Source organism: Chlorocebus sabaeus, chromosome 21 (assembly GCF_047675955.1).
Source record: "Chlorocebus sabaeus isolate Y175 chromosome 21, mChlSab1.0.hap1, whole genome shotgun sequence".
Lineage (NCBI taxonomy): Eukaryota > Metazoa > Chordata > Mammalia > Primates > Cercopithecidae > Chlorocebus > Chlorocebus sabaeus.
In genome coordinates, this window is record NC_132924.1 from 37,053,872 (window position 1) to 37,070,221 (window position 16,350).

Consider the following 16,350-nt stretch of genomic DNA (forward strand, 5'->3'; position numbering starts at 1 on the left):
ACAGAAATGTTGATTAGATCTGACTGTCTTTTAGGAAAAAGTAATGTGTCAAAAAAAAGACAAATAATAGACTGGGAAAAATATTTTCAGTGAAATTGACAGACTGAGATAATGTTAAATCAGTGATAATGTTTTTCATATGTAACCAATGGACAAATAATATCAAGTAACTTAAAACTTTAATAAGTAAATGGAAAAAGGCCATAATTCTCTGTCTCTCTCGCTGTCTCTCACACACACACACATACACGCACACAGGGGGAGAGAGAGAGAGAGAAAGAGAGAGGGAGATAGGTATGGGTTTTCTTTTTTTTCTTTTTCTTTTTCTTTTTTTTTTTTTTTTTTTTTTTACTTATTTTGCAATATTTGTAAATTCACAGGGAAGTACGAAGAAATGCAGAGGGCGGTCCCATGAACCCTTCATCCAGCCTCTCCCTACATTAACATCTCTACAAGCTTGTTTTTTAAAAAGGAGTAACTATTCAGCTTAATGAAAATTAAAACAGATTAGCTCAAAAGTTTTCTAAATTATGGTATGTAGTGCCTTTAATATAGAAAAAACAGAGGTTTCCTTACTTGTTGATGTGATTAGGTAATATATATTTTGCCTTAAAAGTTATTAATAATTCTACTTCCAAAACTTGATTCTAAGAAATAACATGATACAAGCAAAGATATATTTACAAACGTACTAAACCATTTTTGCAAATCTGTAAACATCCCTGATTTTATTACTCTGTGACACAAATATATAATAAAATATTTATCAATTAAAGTTCATTGTCTCAAAGAATTTTGAATGGTCTGGGAAACGTTCACAATATAATGGTTAGTGAATGAAGCAAACAATATGTAGACTGTCTATCCCAGTTTTTCAAAATAAAATTTGTACACAAATATTTTAATATGAAAATACCAGCAAGTTAATAGGGGCCACATCCACTCTCACATTCATACAGTGGGACTTGAAGTGATATTTATTTGCATTTTTAAATTTTCTGTTTTGAATACATATTTTTGTTTTCAGAATGCATTTTAATTTTGAAAAAATCTATCTTGCAATGTTGTTTGAGCGAACTTTATAAAATTACATATATAGAGATATGAAAATAGCATGATTATTTCACAAGAAAAATGTGTCAAAATGCTTGTAGTGGTTGTTATAGTGTGAACTGTGAATGTTCCTTTCCCTCCCTTCTCTCTGTTTAACTTAGGGATGTTCAATCTTTTGGCTTCTCTAGGCCAGATTGGAAGAAGAAGAATTGTCGTGGGCTACACATAAGATACACTAACACTAACAATAGCTGATGAGCCAGGAAAAAAATCACAAAAAAATCTCATAATGTTTTAACAAAGGTTACAAATTTGTGTTGGGCCACATTCAAAGCCGTCCTGGGCCGTATGTGGCCCCCGGGCTGTAGGTTGGACATCCTTGGTTTAACTTTTTGTAATGTAAGCAATAGATAAGCAACCAGTCATGCATTACATATGTGAAAGGAAATTATTGAATTGAACTGACTGGGTTAATATTTTAACAAATGAGGTCCTGAGTTGTTTAAGACACCATGCTGGAGACTTGGAGCTGCAGCACTGCTGATGAGTTTTTAGTACATACAGGAAGACACCAGAAAGGGCTAGGGGCTAGGAGTATTATTTTCAGTGTTGGTCAGCCAGGAAATCCTTCGGACCCATCAGTCTAGGAGGAGGAAGATACAGAGAGAGCAGGAGTGACTAGTAATAAATTAATGAGTAGAACAAGTAAATAAATTATGAGCATCTCTTGTGACAGGAGCACACAGAAGACACAGGACAATTCTGTTGTTTGAGTGAGTGTTACAGAAGCTGTTGTTCCTTATGATGTTTTCAAACTCGATAGCTTTATGCCTGGCTCTTTTGAGGAGAGAGACCTTTTCCTTGAAGTTAACAGCTATGATACTTACAGATTCTAAAGTGATCTCTTTGTTAGGGTAGAGAAGAGGCTAGGTTTTCTGAAGGCTACATGGGTATTAAAATGGGTAGGATCATTAATACTTTGGGCAGATCCCTTATTTAGGAACGGGATCTATATTTCAACAGTTTGTAGATACATATTTACAAACGGAAGCAACCAATTTGCAAAGGGACCGCTTGCCTTTTATTACGAAAATCTGCTATGGCCCTCCTGTCATAGCATCCCCTCCCTATGAGACTGAGGGGTGTGTCCTGAATTCAGACAATTTCTGGGCAAGATATAATCTGCCTTTTCCCCAGATTATTCTGGATGATAGGGAAGCAACTCCTTTGTTATCCCAATAAAACGTGTGAGTGGTTTTACTACTACCTGTCTACTCTGATTGAAGGAAATCAAATCATCCTGTCCTGAATCTGTTCTTTTTCCTCAAGTGCCACCTCCGTGAAGCCCTCCCCAAACAAAATCTCCCTAATCAGAATCAATCTCTCCACTTTGCCAGCACTTTGTCTATTCCACAGGCTTAGTCTGATATGTGTTGGATGCATTTTCTCACCACTCATTCAGTCCACAAACGTTGTCTGGTTCATTGTTATATCCTGCCATGGCCAGCTCAGGACTTTAGTCCTCCCCAGAGGGAAAGTCCAGACCCAGGGGAGTGGAGAATAGAGGGTCATGTGAGATGAGAAAACAATGATATTCTGTTGTGTTATTTGTACAGAGGCTTATAAAGAGGACTGGGGACTTCCTTTCCTTGCAGAGTCATTGTGGGTGGAAAGAGACAGACAAAGAGAACTTATATCATTCATCCATGAATAATAAATTATCTGCCACCAGGGTGCTTCTGGACCAAAACACACTGTGTATTTGTCAAGGGACACCTTGACAAAAGCCAAAGCAGCATATTGTTCCTTCAGAGAGCATAGAGGCAGAAGAAAGCAATGTTGCTGTGAACCAGCCATGCAAGGACATGCATTCAGTGCAATGCAGAGGAAATTTTAGTATAAAAAGAAACATCCAGCAGTTGTAGCGAATAAGAGGATATGATTCAGAGAGCATTGGAATTTTTCCCTTTTTAAATGGAACAAAGAGTGACCTGGACAGTTGTTTTTTGCCTTGTGATTTGTTGCATGTGTGTGAGAAGTGATAGTGCCTGTGAGGTGCCCATATTGGGGGAGAACTTTGTGTTTGGCATGAGGCTCACTTTTCAGTGTTGGAGCTGACCTCTGCTTTGAGTTGCTTATTTGCATGGGCCTGTGACCTTGTGTATTGTGCAGCTAAATCACTTATTTTCTTTCTCTTGAGAATGTTTCTAAATGTATACATTTTTGGTTTTGTTTTTCAAATAGGAAAACTCCCGAGATGAAAACCGAGCTCTAGTTCATCAGCTTTCTAATGAAAGTAGACTCTCCATCACTGACTCCCTTTCCGAGTTTTTTGATGCTCAGGAAGTTCTGTTATCTCCAAGCTCTTCAGAAAATGAGGTTTGAGCAATGTTTACAGTTAGGTGCCTCAAAAATCTCTCTTGTTGCTTTGCTGGTTAATCTATTCAGTAAACAGTCCATAATCAGAAATACTAAACTCAGTGGCCCTTTTTAGTCATTGTATTCTGAGAGTTCTATCATAACTCATACCCAAAAATGATACTGTATGTGAGAAGAAAAAGTAGAGAGCATTGGATATTTTCTCATTTCTGTAACTTGATGTGTTAAATTTGTTATACTTTTTTTTTTTTTTAAACGGAGCCTTGTTCTGTTGCCCAGGCTGAAGTGCAGTGACGCAATCTCAGCTCACTGCAACCTCTGCCTCCCGGGTTCAAGTGATTCTCCAGCCTCAGCCTCCCAAGTAGCTGGGACTACAGGCATGCACCACTGCGTCTGGCTAATTTTTGTATTTTTAGTAGAGACTGGGGTTTCACTATGTTGGCCAGGCTGGTCTCAAACTCATACTCCTAACCTCAGGTGATCCGCCTGCCTCAGCCTCCCAAAGTGCTGGGATTACAGGTGTGAACCACTGTGCTTGGCCTCTTTTTTTTTTTTTTGAGACACAGTCTCACTCTGTTAGCCAGGCTGGAGTGCAGTGGTGTGATCTCTGCTCACTGCAACCTCTGCTTCCCAGGTTCAAGCAATTCTCGCACTTCAGCCGCCCAAGTAGCTGGGGATACAGACGTGCGCCCCATGTCCAGCCAATTTTTGTATTTTTAGTAGAGACGGGCTTCCTCATATTGTCCAGGCTGGCCCCGAACTCCTAGCCTTAAGTGATCCACCCGCCTCAGCCTCTCGAAGTGCTATATTTCTTTTCAAGTACAGGTTAATAATTTTGACTTCTACCTATTTAATAATGTAATATGTCTATTGCAGAGAAGGAAATTAGCATCCTATATGTTTCTTAATCATGAAATTTAACCTACATTGATTTATAATATAATTATATTTTTTTCATAATGTGGTTATTATAATATTGGTTTATAGCATTATTTGTTTTAAATTGATGCATAACAATTATACTTTCCTGAATAGCAGTTATTATAGTATTATAGTTAACATTGCTTTGTGTCAGTGTGTACTAGTAATGTTACCCCTTAAATATAGACATAGTCATCTTGTTTATGTATTAATTCCCATAGAAGATACTTTTTACACAAATAGCTCAAAGACAAATTGTAACTCCTTCTACTCAAACACTAATAAATTCTAAAAGTACAGTCAGAATTAATAAGAATCTTTATAATAACAGTCTTGAGCTTGCTTGCTGTTTTTCTTGTGAGAACTAATTCAGAATGTATAAGAATTTTAAGAACAGGTATTTGTTGTGAACACCTCCTTGGCAGATTGGTATATGGACCTTTATGAAAACAGTACCCAAGAGTATTTATAGTGTGGGACTCATCATGTTTGATCATTTGGAGTAAGGGTTTTATGAAAATCTGGCTCTTGTTTATTCTAACTCTAATGAATGTTATTTCTTCTTTCCCATAGATTTCTGATGATGACTCATACGTCAGTGACATAAGTGATAATCTTTCCTTAGATAATCTCAGTAATGATTTAGATAATGAGAGACAGACCTTGGGTAAGATTTACATTATTTAATCTCTGAAAAGTTTGGATTTTCTAGAATACTAATATGTTGTATAGTTAACTCTTGAACAATATGGGGGTTCAGGGGTATATGCTGATACCCCACACAGATGAAAATCCATGTATAACTTTTGACTCCCCAAAGATTTAACTACTAACACTCAATTAACACATATTTTGTGTGTTATGTGTATTTGAGACTGTACTCTTACAATAAAGTAAGCTAGAGGAAAAAAATGTTATTTAGAAAGTCATTAGGAACAGAAAAGATATTTACAATTCATTAAGGGGATCATCATAAAGGTCATCATCCTGGTCATCTTCATGTTGAGTAGGCTGAGGAGGAGGAAGAAGAGAAGGGGTTGGTCTTGCCTTCTCAGGGGTGGCAGAGGCAGAAGAACACCTGTATACAAGTGGACTGATGCAGTTCAAATCTGTGTTGTTCAAGGGTGAACGGTGTAGAGGACCTGCTACAAGCAAAGAGCTCTAGCAAGTACTATGTAAGAAAACTAAGACATGGACCCCACCCCCTAGGATTTTATAATCTAGGAGAGGAGACAGCGCCCACATGTGAAAGATGTATTAATTCAAATAAATTTGTCTGCTTGTACAAATTTTTATTTTTATAAAGTGAGTGTATGCCAATTATATGAATATAAAAAACGTAAGAGATACTTTTTTTTTTTTTGAGACGGAGTCTCACTCTGTCACCCAGGCTGGAGAGTACAATGGCACGATCTTGGCTCACTGCAACCTCTGCCTCCCGGGTTAAAGCGATTCTCCTGCCTCAGCCTCCGGAGTAACTGCAGAATACAGGCACGCACCACCATACCTAGCTAATTTTTGTATTTTTTGGTGGAGATGAGGTTTTACCATGTTACCCAGGCTGGTCTCAAACTGCTGACCTCAAGTGATCTGCCTTCCTCGGCCTCCCAGACTGCTGGGATTACAGGTGTGAGCCACCGTGCCTGGCCCAGATATCCCTTTTGCAGTCTAATGTTCTCTCTGTGGACATGTTAGAATATGGTTTTTTGCCCTTAGATATCAGGGAAGTTTTATAATTTAGGAATGTGATAGGACTTGTATAATAAAAGATATTATCCAAGTCGTCATTTAGCTTCAGATTCTTCAAAACAACACATTTGAAAGTAACAAATGGCTACCTCTTGGATGGACCCCTCAGGGTATCCTAAGATGACCCTTTATTACTGCTTGATCCCAAGAAGGGAAATGATGGGCAGGAAAGATATTTCATAATGCTGGTTCAAACTGTGGAATATCTGGAGTGTCTGGCTAGCCCCCTAAACAGCTCTGATTTAGGACTTCAGTAAGCAGACTGGCCTGTTTAGGAAGGTGCCCTTAAAAAGAATCTGCCTACCTGGACAGTTCTCTGAGTGGGTCCTTGTAGCATCAAACACTTACCAGTGTTGGTACTCAGTTTGCCTTGGAGTCTCTAGGTTTGTCTGCACTATGCATTGGATACTCAAAGCACCACCTATTTTCATATCTACATGGAGGAGAGGGACCATGCCAGGCACCTTTTTGATATTTCAGTGTTCTTCAATTCATTGTGTATGTGTGAACTGATGAATTGTTATCTGAATGCTTAAGAGCCACCTTTTGGGGGACCGCAGTATAGGGGAAGAAAGCAGGTAGTTTTACCATGCTTTGGAAGAGTATCCTTTCAGTATCACACCTGCTAGAAGTGAGATGCTCTTCATGGTTGGTGTTTTGTTTGAAATGTTTCTTGGGAGATGAACCCCTTAGTGGAAAAGTCTAAGAACCAGTGGGTTGGAAGAAGAAGGCCAAAAACACCAGAGCAAATTTGTGTGCTACTTATTTTTCTAGAAAAACAAGGAGGCAAGTTGAAAGAGAAATGAAGAAACATCACTCCCTTGGTAAACAGCACACACACTAAAGTGGTGCTCCCACTGTAGATGAGGAGGATTGACAAATGTGGAAGTCCTCCATTTCTTTGAGTCTTATAGAGAGGGAGCCATAGGGAGTACAGAGTTAATGGAGTGTTCAGAGGTCAAAGATAAAGAGAGGACATGGTTCAGAACCTAAGACCACAGCTATGCTGTGTTGACACCAGCCAGGAAAAGCTTAGAGGTTAGAGCTGGTTCTATCGTACTCTACAGCCATGTTGCTAGAATGCTAACTAATATTGCCTTTTTGTGTGTGTGAAGACAGATTCTCACTCTGTCACCCAGGCTGGAGTGCAGTGGTGCAATCTCGGTTTACTGCAACCTCTGTCTCCCGGGTTCAAGCAATTCTCGTGCCTCAGCATCCCGAGTAGCTAGGATTACAGGCACACACCATCATGCCCAGTTAATTCTTTTGTATTTTAATAGAAATAGGGTTTCACCATGTTGGCCAGGCTGGTCTTGAACTCCTGGCCTCAAGTAATCCACCCGCCTCAGCCTCTGAAATTGCTGGGATTACAGGTGTGAGCCACCATGCCTGGCCTACATTGCCTTTCTTGAACAAGCACTGGGCAAAACCCAGCTTTCTTCTTTGTCAGTGTTTGAATACTAGAAATGTGTGTCTCCCAGTTCTTTACAGACATTCCCAGGGTTTGGGGGAGATTATATTTCTAAGCATCAATACTCTACTGAAAAGATTGGATACAGAAATAACCTTTACATTTCATAGCATCATTTTGCCTACGTTAGGACCAAGGTCTTGAATACACTATTATTGTTTGAGTTTGTAGTAAACATGAGATTTTTAGACTATTTCCTATAAATTTCTTCCCCACAATGCTGCTGGGCACATATTAGGATCTGTCTCTATGCTGGGTACTTTGGGGAAGTTAAGTGGTTAAGAATGTGGATTAAGGGACCAGACTTCCTTGGTTAGCCCCAGCTCTGCCACTCAGTGGTTGTGTGTTCTGGGACCAGATACTTACTTCCTCTATGCCTTATTTTCTTCATCTGTGAAATGGGGATAATAATACTGTTTACCACAAGTGGTAGTTACAAAGGATAAGTGGGAATAATGCATGTAAAATGCTTAGAAGACTGCCTGTCACAGAATAAAATGCCAGATACGTGTTAGCTGTTAGTAGTATTGGTGGTTATGATGGTGGTGGAATAACACTCTTTCAAAATTTAGATTAGTGTAATCAAAGAAAATTTTTTGAGACTACATGAAAAACCGTTTTCAAAAATGACTGTAGGCAAGGCACAGTGGCTCACACCTATAATCCCAACACTTTGGGAGGCTGAGGCAGGAGGATTGCTTTAGACCAGGAGTTTGAGACCAGCCTACGCAACATAGCAAGATCCTATCTCTAAAAAAAGATACAAAAACTAGCCAGGAGTGATGTAGCATGTCTGTAGTCTAAGCTACTCAGGAGACTGAGGTGGCACGATTGTTTAGGCCCAGGAGGTCAAGGTTACAGTGAGCTATGATCACACCGCTGCACTTCGGCCTGAGTGAGCCTGTTGAGAAGGACCCTATCTCAATAATTAATTAATTAATTTTAAAACTGCCATTTGCAGCTATTTACCTATGTTGTATTTACCCATATTAAGCAACTAAAACAGGCTGGGCATGGTGGCTCACGCCTGTAATCCCAGGACTTTGGAGGCTGAGGTGGGTGGATCACTTGAGATCAGCCTTGGCAACATAGTAAAATCTCATATCTACAAAAATACAAAAAATTAGCCAGGCATGTTGGCATGCGTCTGTGGTCCCAGCTCCTTGGGAGGCTGAGGCAGGAAGATTGCTTGAGCTGGTGAGGCAGAGGTTGCAGTGAGTTGAGATTATGCCACTGTACTCCAGCCTGGGCAACAGACCAAAACCCTGTCTCAAAAAACATTTAATTTAATTTTAAAAAAGCAAAACAAATTCAAAAGCTAATTGGATGATTAGATTAACATGAGACGCACAGTGTGGCCCTGTTTTCATGTGTTTCTGTTCATCAGAGCAGCCCCTTTATTCAGTGATTGGCTTTATAATTAGTAAATGTTAAATATGTATGTTTAATAAAATACATATCAATAAAGTATGTTTATTGATATATAAATTAAAAAATGCAAGAGATTTCATTTGAAAATAGGTACAATGGAGGATAGGAAATTCAGTGCATGAAACGAAGGAAAAGATTGATAGATTGACATACCTAAAATGGGTGTCATTCATCAAAATACTCCATGGAGCAAATTTAAAGGTAAATGCCAAGTGGGGATTAAATTGTAAAACAAATATAAAAACAAAAGAGTATGGTCTTAATACATAAATAGGAAGGCAGGCAATTCAGCAAAGCAAAAGTGCTCGTGAAAGCACTCCAAACCACACAGGAAATCTTTTAAATGTAAGCTAAAACAAGGAGGTTACACCATCCACCTGACCATCTAACAGAAATTAAAAATGAAAATGACAAGCCTCAAGAGTCCTCAGGAGATGGATGCTCACATCTGCTGCCGATAAATGGGGAAGTTGGGGGCAGCCTTTTTGAAAAGCAGTCTGATTACGTGAATCAAAAGTCTTAACAACATTCAGAGTTATTGACAGAGTAATCCCACTTCTTTGTATCCTAAGAAAATAATCAAAGATACAGGCAAAAAATATTTTTACCGTCATTAAAAATGACGTTAAAAGAAAACTCTTAGGTTCCGGGGTACATGTGCAGGTTTGTTATGCAGGTAAACTGCATATCACGGTGGTTTACTCTACAGATTATGTCATCACCAAGGTCATAAGCATAGCACCCAAATAGGTAGGTTTTTGATCCTCACCCTCTATCCACCCTCCACCCACCCTCCACATTCCAGCAGGCCCTGGTGTCTATGGTTCCCTTCTTTATTCATGTGAACCAACGTTTAACACCCCTTAACAAGGGAGAACATGCATTTGGTTTTCTCTTCCTGTGTTTTTTGCTTAGGATAATGGCCTCCAGCTCCATCTATGTTGCTGCAAAGAATATGATCCCATTCTTTTTTATGGCTGCACAGTATTCCATGGTGTATATGTACCACATTTTCTTTACCTAGTCTACTGTTGATGGACATTGAAACTGATTCCATGTCTTTGCTGTTGGGAATAGTGCTGTGATGAACATACACATGCATGTGTCTTTATGGTAGAACAATATATGTTCCTTTGGGTATATAGTCAGTAATGGGATTGCTGAGTTGAATGGCAGTTCTATTTTAAGTTCTTTGAGAAATCGCCAAACTGCTTTCCACAATGACTGAGCTAACTTACATTCCCACCAGTAGCGTTTAAGTGTTCCCTTTTCTCTGCAGCCTCACCAGCATGTTATTTTTTGACTTTTTAATAATTGCCATTCTGACTGATATGAGATGATATCTCATTGTGGTTTTGATTTGCATTTCCCTAATGATTAGTGATATTGAGCAAAAACTGATGTTTTAGAAAAATTTTAAATAATATGGAAAAATACTCTGTTAGCTGAACAAGCAGAATATAAAATATGCTTACAGTATGAACAACACAGATGGAGAAAACATGAAATGAAGATACTCCAATATATAAACGGCTGCTATTTTGGAATGGTGGAGCAATGAAATGACCATTATTTCCTTTATTATTTTCCTGTAATAAACACAATTGTTTTACCAGAATTTAAATGATTTTTTTTTAAACTTTACAAGTTTTTATAAACAGTAAGCAGCTATAGGCATAGAAATCCAATTTCCAGTTTTATTCTAAGTGTGTATGAGCTATGAGGAACTAGATTTTGAGGAGCAATTCAAGGTCTTCCCTGTGAATAAAGTCAATGGGTTTTAGTGTGTGTCAATTTGGGTATTTAATTGCTCAGAATTCTTTTGCTGATTTTCTGACTTCCAGTCATACTCTGGACAACTGAGTTTAATAGTAACATTGAGTACTTGCTAGGTAAGGTTTTATTCGTGGATTAAAAATAACAGAATAAAATGAAAAGCTTTGTAGAGACAACCAGGCCTCTTTCCCTTTCAGGGCCTGTTCTTGAAAGTGGTGGGGAAGCGAAGTCCCGGAGAAGAACGTGCCTGCCGGCACCCTGCCCGAGCAGCAGTAACATCAGCCTGTGGAACATCCTGAGGAACAACATCGGGAAGGACCTGTCCAAGGTGGCCATGCCGGTGGAACTGAACGAGCCCCTGAACACACTGCAGAGGCTCTGCGAGGAGCTGGAGTACAGCGAGCTCCTGGACAAGGCCGCGCAGATTCCCAGCCCCCTGGAAAGGATGGTGAGGAGTCAGCCTTCCCTTGTCACTGTCCAGCCTCAATCCCCGAGCCACGAGGCCATTCACGGGGCCCATCAGAAAGACAGCCCCTCTTCCCTCCGGTTTCATTTTGATTGTTCTATAGACAGGTTCATTACTCAGAGCTGTCTGGCTTCCTCCGCCTGGCTGTTTCCAGTCACCTTGTCAGGATTTGGAGGCAGGGTTGGGGTGCTTCTCTGTGGCACTCGGTGCCTGGGGTAGTTCTGTTCTGTGGGTTCGTGCTTCCTCTTTCTCCAGAAGCCTTCTAGCTGATTGTTCCAGTGTGCCCGGCTGGAAAACATGTCTTTAGGGCTGTCTGCATGTTTATTTTTACTTCCCTGGGTGGACAGAATTTAATTTCTCGAGCTGTTTTTCTCATCCAGTGTAAGTTTCCCCTGAGAATGTTTGTGTTTATTTCTGGAATTGTCCCATTGGCTCCTAGGTTTTTGGAAAATAAAGTTCACTAGAGGAGGTTTTCACATCAGAAATATTCTTTTTTTCTCTCTCCCTCTTATTTTATAGAGTACTTAAAAAAAAGTCTTAGAAAAGCCCATCTTCTCTACTTGGCATCAGCTCCAGTCACAGCATGCTGGCTTTTAAAAGGGCTTCCAAGTATTTCTCATCTTTCCCCCATCTCATGGGTAGGGAGATTGGGAATGGAGTACTCAAAGGACAAGACTCGGGCAGATCAGCCCTCTCTATGACTGTGACTGCCTTTGTTCTTGAACGTGGGTGTCTGTACCTCTTTTTGCTTCTTCATATTCAGTGCCCTTAGAGCAGTAAGGTCATTGTTTCTATGGGATGCTGGGACATCAGTGTCCCCCAAATGCAGAGTTTCTCTCCTGGGCGTTTGCCAGTTGGCTACATTGGAATTGGAGTGCCCCCTCGGCTTCACAGACCTAGCCTTGCCGGCACCCCCCATTGATGGAGGATGCTATTCTTTTCTACATTCTAAGCATTCTGCAGCCTTAGCGCTTATTAAAACATTATTACTTCTATGATTTGAAGATTAAGGGGAAATCTTACCTGCTGTCTGAGAGAGATATCCCATCGTCATTCTGCCCAGTCTCCAGGGCCTCCCCTATCAAAGAGACTTCCTTTTTTTGAGTCAGGGTCTTTGTCACCTGGGCTGGATTACAGTGGTGCAGTCCTACCTCACTGCAACCTGGAACTCCTAGGCCCAAGCAACCCTCCTGCCCTGGCACCCAAAGTGCCGGGATTACAGGCATGAGTCACTGTACCCGGCCCAAAAGACTTTCTTTCTTGTCACTGATAATCAGGGTAGGAGACACAAACAAGCTGTATTTTTTAAACTCTTCCTGGTTACTTGTCCCCAGATAATTTTTGCTGAATAAAAGGAAGGCAAAGCTTCTAGAAATAGCTTCTAAGGCAAGTGTTAAAAGTCAGCATTTGTGGGCAGCTCTTTTCTTTAAAGGAAATGATTGGCTTTGTGGGTGAAAGTTTCTTAAAGATGTTTCATCCTGTGGCAATTTAGAGACCCTTAGGATATTCAGGTGATTGATTGGTGTAATTGCCCTTGAGCAGAGGTTTGAGGAGAGGCTTCTCATCCCCAGCAGAACCACTAAGCAGGAGTCTTATCGCATGGGTTTTGTTTACTAACCTGCAGGTCTGCTTATGCCCCTGCCTGGACTCTTCCTCATGCTGCCAACCCATAGGGAGAGTGCTTCCTTCTGCCTCCCCTTCGGTCTCTCTTCCCCACAGCATCATGCATGGCACTAGGTTCTTTCATCGGTTGTGTTCTATTTTACATGGTGAAGGTGACTAAGGGTTGATTCAGCAATCCATACACGGTGTGGCTGTACTGTTTCACAGGTTACCAATGTGGAGAAGCAGGGAGAGGAACACACACCCAGGTTTCAAGAACACAGGCAGTCACAAGTAGGACTGACTTGAGTGTAGTTGATTTTTTCTTCTTTTTTTTTTGAGACAGAGTCTCTCTCTGTCACCAGGCTGGAGTGCAGTGGCACAATCTCAGCTCACTGGAGCCTCTACCTCCTAGATTCAAGTAATTCTCCTACCTAAGCCTCCTGAGTAGCTGGGATTACAGGTGCATGCCACCACATCTGGCTTGTTTTTGTATCTTTAGTAGTGATGGGTTTGTTTTTGTTTTTTTTTGAGACTGAGTCTGGCTCTGTCACCCAGGCTGGAGCGCAGTGGCTGGATCTCAGCTCACTGCAAGCTCCGCCTCCCGGGTTTACACCATTCTCCTGCCTCAGCCTCCGGAGTAGCTGGGACCACAGGCGCCCGGCACCTCGCCCGGCTAGTTTTTTGTATTTTTTAGTAGAGACGGGGTTTCACTGTGTTAGCCAGGATGGTCTCAATCTCCTGACCTAGTGATCCGCCCGTCTTGGCCTCCCAAAGTGCTGGGATTACAGGCTTGAGCCACCGCGCCTGGCCAGTAGTGATGGGTTTCACCATGTTGGTTAGGCTGGTCTCGAACTCCTGACCTCATGATCCACCCACCTTGGCCTCCCAAAGTGCTGGGATTACAGGTGTGAGCCACCGTTCCCGGCCCTTTTTTGTTTTTTTGTTTTTTTTTGAGACAGGGTCTTGCTCTGTTACCCAGGCTGGAGTGAGTGCAGTGGTGCAGTCACGGCTCACTGTAGCCTCGACCTCCTGGGCTCAATCAATCCTCCCACTTCTGCCTACCAAGTAGCTGGGACCACAAGCATGTGCCACCACACCCAGCTACGTCTCTTGTATCTTTTCTGTAGAGAAGAGGTTTCGCCATGTTGTCCAGGCTGGTCTTGAGCTCCTGGACTCAAGCGGATCTGCCTGCCTTGGTCTCCCAAAGTGCTGGGATTACAGGCATGAGTCACTGCACCCAGCCAAGTACAGCGATTTTTATAAGCCATCCAGCTGCTCTAGAGAATTCTATAGCATGAGGTGGTGAGGTGGCCCCTATTATAGGCAGCACCAAAAATTTAGCAGAAGGTTATAAAGGAAGGTTATGTGACTAGTGAGCATTTATGAAAGGCACTCAGCTCTTCTTCAGTATAAGAAACTGCATGAAATGTGCTGGGAAGAAGAAATCTTGAGATTGTTACTAGCCGACATTAGAAAGGAAAATTTGCCATCACTGCTTAGGCTTAACTGTTTTCACACACATGGAAAAAAAGACAAAGAAGGTAATGTGCCTCCCTGGTGCCCTGACGGGGAACCGCTGAAGATGCCAAGACCTCACAGTGAGGGCCGCCCAGAGACTTTGTTCACTTCGTGTTCACGTAAAGTTTTTCTTCCTTCCGCTCTTTATTTTAATTTTTTTTTTTTTTTTTTTTAATGTTTCACTTTTCCTCCCAAAAAAGCAGAACTTTAAAGTCACTATATCCTGTGGCTTGTTTCCCAGGCTTAGGAAATGACTCAGATTTTCTTTGGTCAAAATGAATGTTTTGGTTTCTATAATATCACATTTTGAATGGTTAAATTTATGATGCTGATTCCTGAGTTTTGGAGGGATGTTTTAACACTCCTTTTTTAATACTCTTTCCCCACTCCACCCCTAAAGCCTTAGCACCTTATCAAGATCCTCAGATACTGTCAGGCTTAAAAGTACTGGACTCAGCTTAACAGTTTCCAGAAACAGTGTAGTAGTCCAGTTTAGAAATGTCATCGTCTTGATAGCATCTCCCAACTTTTAGGCATCAAGCTAAACGGACAGCTTGAAAACATTGGATTAATTTGTTTGGGGGCCCAAATAAACATTATTTAAACCTACAATTTTAAACCTATGTTGGTTTGGTTGTTTTTAAACAACGAAAGACAAATCTTTGGCTTTCTGAAAGAAAATCATAGAGGTTTTATTTTGTTAAGTTGTGAACAATAAAGCTCTTGGTGACACAGAAGTGACAACGTTCTTTTCTCTTGTCCTTAGGTGTATGTGGCAGCCTTTGCCATATCAGCGTATGCATCTAGCTACTACCGAGCTGGGAGCAAGCCATTTAATCCAGTTCTTGGAGAAACATATGAATGTATTCGGGAGGACAAGGGCTTCCAGTTTTTTTCAGAACAGGTATATACACCCTTTTTTGCTTGTTGGGAGGGGTTGCTTATGTCTCCCATTCAATGTGCTTCTGAAATATTTATTTCCCACCTTTCACTGGCTTCAAAGCAGCCGAGATAATTACAGTGCTTTTCAACATAAAGGGAGGGATCGATTTCCCTTCCACTGAAGCCAAGCCACCACCCAGGGGCATAAAGGTACCACCAGTAATTCTGCACACTTGCTTGGCTACATGCATTGCCGGTGTCCTTTCTCTTTAAAATCGTTAGCACAAGGAATTTTGAAAGGATGAACGTTGGCCCAACCTTCAATTTAGAGGTTTAACATTGCTCCCTAACACACTGACATCGTTATTCCAGAGCATGAATGCCCCCAGCAGAATGGGTAGCGCCAGATAAATGTGTTATTCTCAATTTTGATTTGAGAGGAATCATTCATTGATGTGTTTATTCATTCATATCAATAAATTATTTCTAGAACGTATACCATGTGCCTGCCACTGTTCCAGGTGCTAGGATATCGCAGTGGGGTGGGGGTGAGGGATCCGGATAGGAGTCCTTGCCCTCATCTGATGGATGCACAACCTTGTACTCATGCAGCCTAAGGTTCCATCACACTCTTGCCATAGAAGTAGCATAGAGTAATACTCAGACATCAGACAGCCTAGGATCCATCCTATCTCATTTCTACCTCTTACTAGCATTATAACCCAGGGCAAGTTACATAGCTTCTCTGTGCTTTAGTTTGCTCTTGAGAGTGGAGATGATGACAGTTGTATGTACCTCACATGGTTTTGTGATGATTCAGCGAGACACTGTCTGCAAAGCGCTTGGAGCAGTGTCTGAGACATGAAGATACATGTTATATGAGTGTTTGCTGTCATTGCTGGCATGCATCAATAATTTGGGGTGGGAACATCTAAAATACTTGTCAACAGGGAATTATTTACCTAAAATAGAGTGTATACATATTGAAAATTTTAAAAAACCTTCTCTTACTAAGATACGCAGAAATATTTTTAAAATTATAACAAATTTAAAAAATAAAATATACCCTCTCCCACCTTGTTAAGGTAGCAATCAAAAA

General features: G+C 40.9%; 1 protein-coding gene across 5 annotated transcripts in view; it reads left to right on the top strand.

Annotated features, from left to right (window-relative positions):
• The window catches only part of OSBPL3 (oxysterol binding protein like 3), a 183,698-nt gene that overhangs the window by 134,035 nt on the left and 33,313 nt on the right, over positions 1-16,350 (top strand). For all 5 annotated transcript variants that reach the window (XM_007981848.3, XM_073009041.1, XM_073009042.1 and 2 more), the window contains 4 exons: positions 3,298-3,432; positions 4,927-5,020; positions 10,978-11,228; positions 15,136-15,273. In XM_007981848.3, coding sequence (XP_007980039.2) covers positions 3,298-3,432; positions 4,927-5,020; positions 10,978-11,228; positions 15,136-15,273 — 618 coding nt within the window. The remainder of the gene's footprint in view (positions 1-3,297; positions 3,433-4,926; positions 5,021-10,977; positions 11,229-15,135; positions 15,274-16,350) is intronic.